The 13,433-nt window shown below is 37.7% G+C and overlaps 1 protein-coding gene across 1 annotated transcript; it reads right to left on the bottom strand.

Moving 5' to 3' along the window:
- Window positions 1-975: 975 nt before the first annotated feature.
- On the bottom strand, window positions 976-10,063 carry LOC110460586 (protein PFC0760c-like). The gene is made up of 4 exons (XM_021513571.1): window positions 9,978-10,063; window positions 4,351-6,512; window positions 3,789-3,911; window positions 976-2,823 (listed from the first exon to the last, which is right to left on the bottom strand). The coding sequence occupies exons 2-4, from the start codon at window positions 6,266-6,268 to the stop codon at window positions 1,889-1,891; spliced, it is 2,976 nt and encodes a 991-aa protein (XP_021369246.1). The 5' UTR covers window positions 6,269-6,512; window positions 9,978-10,063; the 3' UTR covers window positions 976-1,888.
- Window positions 10,064-13,433: the final 3,370 nt, after the last annotated feature.

The following is a 13,433-nucleotide window of genomic DNA, read 5'->3' as shown; positions in this document are numbered from 1 at the left end:
ACTATAAACACATTCATTACGCACTACAAATTGTTCATCTCAGCCCTGAAAAACTTTCCTCTTCCGTAACCACGCAGATACATCTTCTTTTCCGTAGTCTTTCATCTTAATAATACCAGCTGGGCCAACAATGTTACCTTAGCAGTTGAATAAGTGATAGCACAATACTACAGTAACATCGGATAATGAAATTAAAACAATTAAATATATAGCGTTGTGCACTTTTCTTTTAAACCTTTTGCTAGATTTAATGAAATTATGAACGCATAAAAAGACTTCCGAATTTGTGTCAAACGGCAAATCTTCATATCTAAATAAAAGCAAATCTAAATCACATGGTACCTCTAAACTCAAATCATTTACTCGCTGAAAAAGGATGTTTCTTTCAATACTATAACTGCGACATTAAAAGAAAAAGGGATAAACATTTTCACAAATATGTCCACAAATACAGCTAGGGGTTTCCACAAGGTTCACACGGAATAAGTCCTAATTTAGAGAACTGCAACGGTGTCTAAGCTTCGTGTGAATAACATTTAACCTACGGTCGCCATTACAAAAGTACGAAGGAGGAATAAATTGATCGTTGGGTTTCAGGGAATTTTTAAAGGTATTCAATGATGACCTTATAGAGTTATCAAGGGTATTCCAACAGCGAACAGTTGACGGTAAAAAAGAAGAGTTTGTTGTTGATGATCTGAAATACGGGATTCTATAATCATTTCTGTTTCGCAAAGGATAGCGAACTAGATCTTGTACAGTGGAGAAAAGCAGGGAAGAAAAATAGTCTGGTGTTTGATTAACATGCATTTTAAACAAGAGTTGAAGCTTTCTTCTTTTTCTTCTAGCAGACAATGTTTCTAAACCTGTTTCAAAAACTAACTTTTCCCGTCCATTGTATAGAATATCAAATATATAGACAAAGAATGATGTTAAATATACATGTTTTATGTTACAATTACATTCTATTGACAAATAAAAACAAGAAACAACTTATATGTATTAATTACAGACAATATGATTCATAAAAAAAATCTGCAAAGTTTCAAATAAGACGTTTTACAACTTCTCCAGTAAAATATTTATAGTAATGAATTACCTTATTGAGACTCAGGGAATTATTATAAATCGGAACATTTATTGTGAAAGAAATGTTTCGAAAGAACGGGATAGCTGTTATTTCGTCTGAATCCAACATATGCAAATAATCAATTTAGTCAACTAAATATTTTACAACTCGGTTACAATATTAAAAAAAAATCAAAAACATCAGTAGCAGAACATTTCGATCGTGCATGTCCGACTTGGAAGTAAGATCCGACTAAAGGAGTCGTCTGCAAAATGTCTGACATTAACAGCGATTCCAAATAATTCTGGAAACATCATTTATATATAGCTGTCTTTTGGTAAATACAAATGATAAAAGACACTCGGCAACCTTCGTGACTTTACACGTAGGTGTATGCATTTGATAAAAAAATATTTATATAAATCGATCATTCATTTTGCTTTTGGTATAAATACAAATGATAAAAGACACTCGGCAACCTTCGTGACTTTACACGTAGGTGTATGCATTTGATAAAAAAATATTTATATAAATCGATCATTTTGCTTTTGGTATCAGTCCACCTTGATAAAAGGTATTCATTAAGACGCACATCGTTGGTAATATATACCTTGTGATATGCGCCAGACGTTCTTGTCAATAGGGGTATTGTTATCTGTCCTGATGTTTGGCTTTGTGTGCTGTTATCACTTCAAGTGAACATCGATTTTTGATTTCTTCTTTGTAGAATGATGCAGTGGTATGTATCATTCCTAAATAGAAAATCTATTTTTAATGAGCTATAGACAAAGTTGATTGCATGTATTTCTGTCAATAGTTTCATTTACGCTGGTTTGTGCGAGCATTCAAAATGCGTCTTTCAGAGCGCTTCACAGACTTGCAAACCGTGTCGATAACTACATTCTTCCCTTTAATGACAGAGGTTTCTGATGCTAGTTCTTCCATATTTTCATCCATGTGACCAATTTTCTGCTCTAGCTCACGGAGGTGCCAATTTATTTCATTAGTCGCTTTTTCGTGATTTTTGTTTGAGTTTTGAATGCTTGTCTGCAACTCTGTCATCTGGTTTGTAAGTTTTTGTATTTCTCCTAAAATAAGAGCCTGGTTCTCTCTAAGAGAATCCACAGATCCTTTTAAACAACCAATAGCCTCAGTGGTGTCCTCTTCTGCAGTGTGTATGCGTTCTGTAAGGAGGCGAAAGTCATCTCCGTTTTGCTTCATATCAGTTGTCAACTTTTGCGTCATAGTTACAATTTTGTTTTGCAGAAAAGTTGACTGCTGTTTCACAACTCGACGCATTGTTTGCTCTGTGTCGCTAAAATCGGCTTGTACTTTGGCGATTTCTTTAGAAATATTGACAGTGGTCTTATTGACAGATTGTTCTATAGCTTCCTTCTGTGCTTCGGTGGATTTGTTTGCATTATATGACGCACTTTCTTCTGTGTCCCGGTGCAAGTCTGCAGTTTGCTGCTTCATTTTCGCAATATTAAATTCCAGATCGTCCTGCTTACGTTCCATGGACTCCTGCATATTGTGTACTCGTTCCTTTGTTTCATCGATTCTGCCAGAGACATCATGCCCTGTATTGGTTACAGTGGCTGCTATGTGCGATCCTTCATCTGCGATAACCCTGGTCAGTCTCCTCTCTGATCCATGTATCTCCTGTTTTAAGCTAGTTGTCTGCTCTTCTCGTTCATCAGTCATCTGACTAGCTGATGCTGAGATAGCATGCAATGTCTCAGAATGTTCTTCAGCTAAACACATAAACATAACAAACATTTCTTTTGGATGATGATCATTTATATCTTTGCATTAGTTTTATCATGTGTATTTATTAACGTGGTTGTATCATTCTTATTGAATTGATTTGACGTCATAAACGGCATACCAATCTGCTTGGTTTTTAAAACAGTATTACAAATCAAAGACCTCCACATGATTAGGATCCAACCGATGAGGATATATAAAAAAATGGGTCATATTTGATATAATGATTTATTGTGATGGAGTAACTTTCTCACAAAGCTATGTTGAGATCACTTACTACATATTTATTGTTGACGTGAATTGATATTGTTTTGTGATTTAGTTTTTGAAAGACAATCGAACAGCTGTGTTTGTAGGATTGAGAAAGCAAACACATGATGTGAGGGTGTCTCAATGATATTTCTCATAACAGTAATATTGAAGTCATGTTACATTTATCACATTATAGTCATTTTAATTAAAAATTACGTTGAGAAAATAATTATGAACTGCTAAAGAGTGATACATCAAGTTATTAAAATATAAGACCGATCGATTAGCTTTTCGCTCAGAATAGCGCGCCACGTTTTATAGGCTTTGTGAAAAATAGTTGATCCAATTTCAAACTAAAACATCATATATCATCTATTGAAAAATGTTAACTTTATTACAGTTTCTGTTTCCATTACTAAATGTTGTTAATCTACAACCAGTTTTTGGGATAAAGTTATTGCTAGTCTGCGTCTTTGTGTTAAATGTTTTTGTGAGAAACAAATTATAAATGAAAGAGTAAAAGGACAGACACTTTCGGGAAATTGCTAATATTTTAAAAGAGTTACTCGAAGCACGGTACTGTAATATAATTTTACAAGAATAATTAGAGCAGAGGAAAAAGCCGAAAACAGCCTTATTGGGGCAATTCCCTTGAATGCATGCATTTATAAGGGATGCATTAAATCACAATGCAACTCACGGTTTCCGTGGACGATCTTGTTTTTGTTTCCGATCACTGTGGTCTCATTAAAAGTGACATCCACTTCCCCAGGTCGCTTTTGCAGCATAAAATGCAGCATGTTCATCGCAACTGCCATGTTTACTACAATACATTAACATTTACACATTAATATGATGTAATACCATGTGTAGAAATTAATCGAAACATAAACCTATATATTGTAGAATTATACAAAAAAATAATTAAGGATTATGATAACTATAAACAAAGGAGATTTGCAAGACTAGTTTGTCTCGTGATTCCTATATACAGGAGAAATGTAAATCCGCCGGCCTGTGAAATGCACATGTTAATACATTACTGTGCTCAATCTACAATAATTCTACGTTATAATAAACTTAATGGGCATTTCACAAATAAGAACTACTAAAATACTGGCAGTTTTACAGAATTACTGCATTATTATTACTTGTGGACAACTGAGGAGGGCGAGACCTCTGCCCTAAATGACCATGCCCCAATAATAAAGCAGCGGTACCCACAAACATTCATGTCTGTACGTTTAAAATATAGCACTTACATGGTCTTTCACTTTCTCCTGGTTGATGTATTGCAGTCTCTTGATTAACAATATGGGGGTCCTGGGCGTAAGCAGTGCACAGTTGCTTGTTGGCTAAAAGATCAGATTTGTCATTCTCTTCCTCCGAGCCAGCACCATTGAGCAGCTTACTGTTAGTTATGCTACTTCTGTCATTCTCCTCCTGGCCGTTGTTAGTTGCACAGGATTGGTTATTATCAAAAACATCTGATTGGTCGTTCTCGTCTTGTGAGCCAGCTACATAAAGCAGCGTACTGTTAGTTATGTTACTTTCGTCATTTTCCTCTAGTGAGTTAGCTGTACAGGATTGGTTGTTATCCAAAAGATCGGATTGGTCATTCTCTTTTTGTGTGCTTACTGCTGTATGAGCCGAGTCGCACTGGTTAGCGACACTGGGACTGTATTTTCTCTCTTGTTTATCAGCTGCGTCTGACAGATCACTGCCCATAGAAAATCTTCGGCTGACTTCTTGAGCATCGGATGGCTTCGAATGCTTGTTGTCTAAAATTTCCAGTTTGTTATTTACTTGTGAACCGACTGCGTTGGACGTTTTGTTGTTCGTGCATTCAGCATAGCTGTTTTGGTCCTGTAAATTATCTGTGTTCGCCTGCTTTCTATCTGTGATATCAGATTGGCCATTCTGCTCTTTTTCGTCATGTGAGCTAGCTAAATCATGCTGCTTGCTGTTGGTGATATCAGAATCGTCACCCTCTCCTTGTGCATCAGTTGAGCCGAAGGGACTGCGTTGTCCTCGTCCTTTATCGGTTCTGCCTGAATTAGTATTGTCAAAAACATCCGATTGACTATTCATTCGCTGTTGACCAACTGTGGAGAACAACTTATTGTCGGTTGGATTGGTGTTGCCATTCTCGTGCGAACAAGCTGAGTGAGACGGCTTACTGTCAATCGTACCGCATTGATCGCCCTTTTCGTTTGTATCAGCTGATTCGGAACACGTTTGGTTAATGGGGTCGTATTGAACATTTCCCTCCTGTGAGCCCACAGTGTTAGGATGTCTACTGTTCATGATATCATACTGACTGTTTTCTCTTCGCAAACCATTTGTGTAAGATTGTGTCATGTCCACGGCATTGGCTTCACCATTCTCGTCTGACAGATCACTACCCATAGACAATCTTCGGCTGACTTCTTGAGCATCGGATGGCTTCGAATGCTTGTTGTCTAAAATATCCAGTTTGTTATTTACTTGTGAACCGACTGCGTTGGACGTTTTATTGTTCATGATATCAGAATAGCTGTTCTGGTCCTGTGAATTATCTGTGTTCGCCTGCTTTCTATTCGAGATATCAGATTCGCCATTCTGCTCTTGCATGTTAGGTTTGCGGGATTGCTTGTAATCCAATAGATCGGTTTGGCCATTTTCGTCCTGTGAGCTAGCTAAATCATGCTGCTTGCTGTTGGTGATATCAGAATCGTCACCCTCTCCTTGTGCATCAGCTGAGCCGAAGGGACTGCGTTGTCCTTGTCCTTTATCGATTCTGCCTGAATTAGTATTGTAAAAAACATCCGATTGACTATTCATTTGCTGTGGACCAACTGTGGAGAACAACTTATTGTCGGTTGGATTGGTGTTGCCATTCTCGTGCGAACAAGCTGAGTGAGACGGCTTACTGTCAACCGTACCGCATTGATCGCCCTTTTCGTTTGTATCAGCTGATTCGGAACACGTTTGGTTAATGGGGTCGTATTGAACATTTTCCTCCTGTGAGCCCACAGTGTTAGGATGTATACTGTTCATGATATCATACTGACTGTTTTCTCTTTGCAAACCATTTGTGTAAGATTGTGTCATGTCCATGGCATTGGCTTGAACATTCTCGTCTTGTGTAGCAGATGAGTTGTTCTGTACACTGCCCACGAAATCAGACTGGTGATTCATTCCCGATGTATTATTTGGTTAAAAAGGTCTTATTGTGAAATCGGGTATTCTTCTCGTAAACCACTGTTTAATTTTCCTGTTTTGTCCTGCGTAATGAAGGCAAAAATAAGTGTTTTTGTCTATTGCATTTGTTTTTCAGATGTGTAGGTTTGTTTGTGGTCTACCCAACTTTAATCACCTTCCTTCTATGCTGATAAATTGTAGATGACGTCTTTTTCAAATCGGTCAAATAGCCATCATGAGGCTGAAATGAAGCATTTTCTCATTTAGTATCAGGCATGCAAAAGTAAAGCGATGATATTCAAATAAGACTACACTTACCTATATTTATATCCTCTGATAGATCATATGATGTATATTTGAATAGGTTATGTATGATTACAGCTAATGTGCGTTTCAATAATTTTCTTATAACAAAAACCGTTGGCATTGTAATTACATGTATAACCGTACCAATGAACCCTAGCAGACTACGCATCAAACCATTTAAAAATATTCTTTAGAATATCTAAGTGTTTTATTTGGGGTTTGGTTTGGTTCGTGTTTGTGTTTTAGGTCCTAATAACAGCTATATGGTCATTTAGGGACGAGCCATGTTTGGTGGTGAAAGAAAACCGGAGTACCCGGAGAAAAAGCATCGACCTGTGGAAGTAGTTTGCGACAGTCCCGCGTAGGCCTCGAACCCGGTACCCAGTGGTAGAGGGCTAGTGAACATAGATGGTCAGACACCTTAACCACTGGGGTTGACAGACAGTGAATCAACATTAACTAGAATTTTGTTTTTGTGAACAAAAGCAAATGTCTCCCCTTATTAGCCAATAGAAAAAAACTCCGGTATAAAAAAATAACAAAGGGCCATATCGCTTTATATAGTGGGGCACGAGACCCGAATTAAGAATTTGACACTCCTACTTACCCAAGATACATTAAAACTCTAGCAAGTTTGGTCAAACTAGAACACTGACAGGTCAGTAAAGGCCCCGTCTTGTGGCAATATATCCCCCATAATTATCAAGAAGCAATCTGCCCATATAGCTTAACTTGACGTTGGACATTTGGACTTCAAAAAGAATCGCAAGGAAGATAAATATACATTTTACATGTACTATGATGTGAGTCTTGTTTCCTTCCACTTCCATATATACTGGGCACACAAAAATGTAAATACCGGTGCAATACTCATTTGTTAGCTTTGATTTGTTTTATTTCACCTTAAATACCTCCCCCATCAAGAGCCAGGGTCAAAGTAAGAGATCCACATTTGACCCAAATGACCTTGACCTTTAACACAGTGACCCCGATCTTTGGTCAGTTGACTCATTTTTCAATTCCGTCCAACTTTGCTTCATAATAGCATAACAAAATGTTCATCAGTGAAAAATACAAAACTTGATCTTGACCTTAACCTTTGGAACCCGTAACCTTGACCTTTGGTCAGTTGACTCTGTGTTAAGTTCTGAACATCTTTGCTTCAAAGTATCAAAACGAAATGTTCAGCAGTGAAAAGATGCAAAATGTAACCTTCACTTTTAACCCAGTGACCTTGACGTTTGGTCAACTGACTCCTTCTTTAATTGCGAACAACTTTGCTTCAAAGTGTCATAACAAAATGTTCCCCAGTGAAATGATACTGAATTTGACCTTGACCTTTGACCAAGTGACCTTGAACTTTGGTCAAATGACTCCTTGTTTAATTCCGACCAACATTGCTTGAAAGTGTCATAACAAAATATTCATCAGTGAAAAAATACAAAATTTGGACCTTGACCTTTGACCAAGTGACCTTGATCTTTGATCAAATGACTCCTTGTTTAATTCCGACCAACATTGCTTCAAAGTGTCCTAACAAAATGTTTATCAGTCAAAAGATACAAAATTTGACCTTGACCTTTGACCCAGTGACCTTGACCTTTGACCCAGTGACCTTGACCTTTGGTCAGTTGATCCCTTGTTTGATTGTAACGGACGGACTTAAGAATTAGTATAGAAGATGCGGGGCCCTAATAACATGGCAGTTATGCCTTGGACAAACTTCGGTATCAAAATTAAACAAAGGGCCATAACTCTGTTATATAGTGTGGTACGAGACCTAATTTCAGTGCACTGCACACCTCCTGTGGGTGATGCAAGTATACTTCAAGTTTGATTAAGATATCTTTAATGGTTAAGAAGTTATGCCGTGGACAAACTTCGGTATTTAAAATAAACAAAGGGCCATAACTCTGTATATAGTGGGGCATAAAATCTGATTTTAGTGTGAGAAGTTCCGCCTTCCCAAGATACATAAATATGGTAAGTATGGTCAACGTAGGTGAAATAACATAGAACTTATGCTCTTGACAAACGTCGGTATCAAAATCAAACAAAGGGTCATAACTCTGTATATAGTGGGGCACGAGACCTAGTTCCAGTGCACTACACACCTTCTGCGGGTGATGCAGGTACACTTCAAGTTTGATTAAGATATCTGTAACGGTTTGAAATTTACCGACCGGACAAGAATTTATTGAAAATGTGCACTCATTTAACCTTTGACCTTGAGGTGAAGGTCACAGTGACCTAATTCCAGTACACTGCACACCTCCTGTGGTTGATGCATGCATACCTAAAGTTTCATCAAGATTTCTTTAACGGTTGAAAAGTTATGGCCCGGACAAGTCAGATAAGAAGAACCAGAAGAAGGAGAAGAAGAAGAAGAAGAAGAAGAAGAAGAAGAAGAAGAAGAAGAAGAAGAAGAAGAAGAAGAAGAAGAACCAGTACTAATACAATATGTCTTCCTTCATTCGAAGGGGAGACATAATTACATTGTTTCACTTTAGTAGCACGAACGATGGAATGATAAAGTTACTAGCATAACTAAGTGATATACTTTAGAGTGTGTATTATTTACACAAACGGAGTGAAAATGTCAGTTTGTTCTGTGACGAGCGCAGAACAGCACGGATGGAATGCAATCAGAGTTTGGTCTAACTTAGATGATTTCGACATGACCTTCAAATTTAAAAGGAGAATCAAAGCAGTATACGATAAAAGTAAAGACAATATGACATTGCTATTAATTTGGACATGCTAAATCGAAAGTTATAGCCGAAACCGATCACCTATTTCGATTAGTATGACATACCGAAAAGCAAAATTATACAAAAAATCAGTATATAGATCTCCTAAGGTCATAAGTCGATCGATCAATATTGCATACCTTTCATTTGCATCTGTTTCACCAATGCAAAGGTGAACCAAAAGTCATAGGTCAAATTAATAAGGCACACCTTTCATGTAAACATGATATACCGATGTTATATCAAGGTCAACATATATAGGTCACCAAAGTTCATAGGTCAAATTTTGGTATCCACAAAACTAGACTAGTCTAATCGGCTGTCTTGTCCTGTAACTTGTGTTAAATGATAAACAATGCCACAGCGTTAACTCACAAGGACACAATCGGAATTCCGTGTCGATAATAAAAGATGTCAACAGGAAAGGACATCACAAACCACAACAAAAATGTAGGCAGCTGATCCGGAAAGATAAAGGGAACTTTTCAATGTTTAAAGTCTCAATGGATACTACCGTTAACTAAATGGGAAGTAAAATCAATGGTAAAATAGTATCTCTATTGTACTGGTTCAAAAAATAACTTAGTAATGTAGCAAGCAAAGATAACAGGAGAACAACAAAACATTACCCTACTTCCACAACAACTCACCTTCGATGACGCTTTCCGTCCGACTGATGAATGTCTAATTATGACAGTCGACGTGTCGTTACCCGTGTCTATTATTAGAATGAAAATTTTCACTGGATAAATCTGGGTTTTTTGTCGCGTGATGATATGTAATTTCCGTAGGCGACTCCGTGGGTGTTATTCAAACGTTTATATGCAAACACTCAAGGATTCCTGTTTTATGCATTGGTAACACTTAAACATTTCTGAAAAGAACACCATGCCCTATCAATGGGTGGAGTAAACAGATATAATACACATAGTGTTCTGAGTGTAAATATAACGGAGCTTGACTAGACTAGGATTCGAACCCTCGATAACTCTGTTACCTGGGTAATGTCAGTACCCATTTGCCCTACAATTATATCCAATATAAAATTAAGATGAGGTTACTCTATGTACGAAACCCTACAGTGACGTTCTCTAGTCTTTTACCTGCAGTGGGACAGAAATCCCTAATCTTTGGCTGTCCTTATTGGACAGGCAGGCATTAGCGCCAGACAATACCCGACCGGTTAGAGTTATAGTTTGTGTTAACATACTTTGGGTTATGCCATTATCGTATGACATCAAGTTATAGTGACCATAACGAGGTGTGAGGGAGTCATAATTTGTTTGGAAACTTTCTAATAATTTTGAATTTGTTTGTACGACTTATATCAAAGTACTTACTGAAAACATAATATATATTTGATATTTAGGTCAAGGTGACTTTGTTTTATATTTTTTAAGTAAACAGTTTGCTGCGATCTCTGCCTAAATATATATAGGACAATACATTTATCACAGAAGTTAAATCAATATTTTCTCATGTTCTAGCCATTTTGTATTAAACGTGTTGCAAATCAAATGTTGCCCATATGTCCCTGATCAAGTGATAATACATTGGGGATCGATAAAACAATCGAAGATAACCTGTATGGCCTCACGCATTTGCTTAACTGATATCTGTGACTTAAAACATTTATGTGTCTATCATTTAACTTTTGAGATCATATGGAGATTTACGAATGGGACATTTTTGTCTTATCTACGATGGCCGACAGCGGCCGACAAAACACATTTGATATAAACTGTGTTTTGTACCTAAATAATCTATGTAATTGAGTACAAAACACATTTAGTAAGTTCGACTAAACGTGTTTCGTCATGACGGTTGATTGCTTACAGATGATGGTAATTCTGCATCTTGTGACATCCTTGACTTGTAGTCCGACGTCACTGCTATCATTCTAGTCGCGAAGCCTCATTTGACGTCATCAGGTGATGGCCAGCCCTCTTCAGATGTTTCGACCCTTAATCACTACATCCTCCGACTGGTGGGTCAGTAGCGGTGGCCAAACCACTACTCGTCTATGTCGTCTTCCACATCAGCGTTGTTTCCACTATTCCTTGAAACACAAACTTCCTGTCAATGTCAACCTTTATCTCCCATGTTGGCGCCCGTTCCAAGATGGATGAGGTGCTTCGAGGCTTTACTGTGGTTTTCTCCCCTGGTTTCACAAACTTGATACCAACCTGGTTTGTTCTTACACCAGTTCTTTTCTTCCTTCTGTCCACTTCAAGGATATCTGCTAGGACCCGCAAGACGTTGCCATGCCTCCATCAGTATCTACCCTGTCGTAGTGCTTCTTTGCAACCAGACAAGATATGAGCCATTGTTCCTCTTCCTCCGCATAGTTTGCAGCAAGGATCATCCGTCAATTCCCACTGATGCACGTTAACAGGAGATGGTAGCGTGTCATACACGGATCGTAGCAGAAATGTTATCCGGAAGGGCTCCATCCTCCATATTTCAGCCCATGTCATCTTCCTCTCTGGGAGATTCCATCTTGTCCACGCTCCCTGTTTGCTGAGTTCCACATATTTCCCTCTCCTCCTTTCCTTCTCAATCCTTCTGATTTTTTTCTGCACCATTTGCCGTCTTTCTTGGGTATTTGCTTTCTCCCACTGCTGGAAATGAGAGAAGCCAACTCCTTGTCTTCCGACGCAGCTGTTCCCGATGATATCCTTCAACTCAAGCATACTCTCTGCTTCACCAACTGCAGTGCTTGCTGACCACTTTCTCCCTGTTCTTGTCTGTATCACTGCCTCGCTGATTTTCACGTCTTTGGAGTCCCTCAGAGTCATCACCATCCTGCATTAGCCTGCACAAATACTTATGTACAAATAATCATGTACAAAACAAGTTCCCTTCTCATGAATTTGTAATAAAACTCCCCCTTTTTCAAGTGTGTAATTAATCATCATGGTAACGAACTTAAGTGTGTTCGACTTGGGCTATACTAGGGTATTTTCTTTTGTTTTGCCTGCTGTTGAAATCAAAGATATATTTAGTTTAAACATACTGCATTGCTTCAATCATTAAGGACGAGGATTGAGTACAAGTAACAACAGCTTATAAGAGTCATTTCCATAAATTGCAACAACATTGTGAAAGTGACAGTATACATAATTACCATTTGATTAATTGTGCCACCAAATCGTTGTTGATTATATAAATGTATACCAATACATAACTTTTTATCGGGCACAATGGAATACTATTTTATTACCACGAATACAATATATTCGCATGCTTCGATTTAAAAAATAGCAAAGAAAGCCCATCCATCAACGCGAAACTTATTTTCAATATTGAAATTCAATTTCATTTTCAGGACTACCATCAGAATAAGGAATTCAGCCAATGAGGCAATACCTCAATTTTGGCTTTAATGTTAAAAGTTCGCCCATGTGAAAACGGCAATGGGTTCTGTCCCCGGGCTAGGACATGCCAAAGTCCTTAGAAATGGTAGTTGTTATTCTCTGTTTAACGTTCAGCATTTGGGGAAATGGCAAAACCTGGTAACCCTATGTCAGCATAATTACCGGGTGGAATGCTGTGCTGGGTGCCTAGAACTACATGATATTTCAATGTGATAGCACTATAAATTCGGCATCGGGTCTGCGCTATCACAAGGAGCCAAATACACCAAACATACCCTGTCTCCAGAACACATACACACATGCAGGTATACACAATACACATGGAGGCATGCCCTTAGCAATGTATTCCTTTTTTCCAAATATTATCAAATTTTAAAACAATATCTACACATCAGCCTACAGAAATATATCTTGAAGTTGTATTGTGATCCTTAAATGATAGGAGTTTTCAGTGCATGGATTGGTAGAGTCTGTTAAAGTATTTTGATTTATTAATGTATTGTTTCATAATGGCCATCGGTTTCATAATACATTCTTATATAATCATGCATACCAAAAAAAAAAAGGTTTCTTTCTTGAATGTTAATAAGATAAATAATACATCTAAAATCTAAATCCAAAGACCTGAAAAAAATGACTGTTCTTTTTCACACTCCAGTAGCATATATATACTAATGTTTCTATGTCTGTTTTGCAGAAATAGCAGCACACATTTGGAGTTTCGAATAA

The sequence above is a fragment of the Mizuhopecten yessoensis genome, unplaced genomic scaffold, assembly GCF_002113885.1.
Source record: "Mizuhopecten yessoensis strain PY_sf001 unplaced genomic scaffold, ASM211388v2 scaffold10439, whole genome shotgun sequence".
Taxonomy (NCBI): domain Eukaryota; kingdom Metazoa; phylum Mollusca; class Bivalvia; order Pectinida; family Pectinidae; genus Mizuhopecten; species Mizuhopecten yessoensis.
This window is presented reverse-complemented; position numbering and strand designations above follow the sequence as displayed.

Coding starts and splice junctions, on each gene's coding strand:
- LOC110460586 (XM_021513571.1), bottom strand. CDS start 6,268: ATGAATCACCAGTCTGATTTCGTGGGCAGTGTACAGAACAACTCATCT. Junction 3,912..4,350: donor AGGAGAAAGTGAAAGACCAT/GTAAGTGCTATA, acceptor AATGTATTGTAG/TAAACATGGCAGTTGCGATG. Junction 2,824..3,788: donor CAAGATCGTCCACGGAAACC/GTGAGTTGCATT, acceptor TTATGTGTTTAG/CTGAAGAACATTCTGAGACA.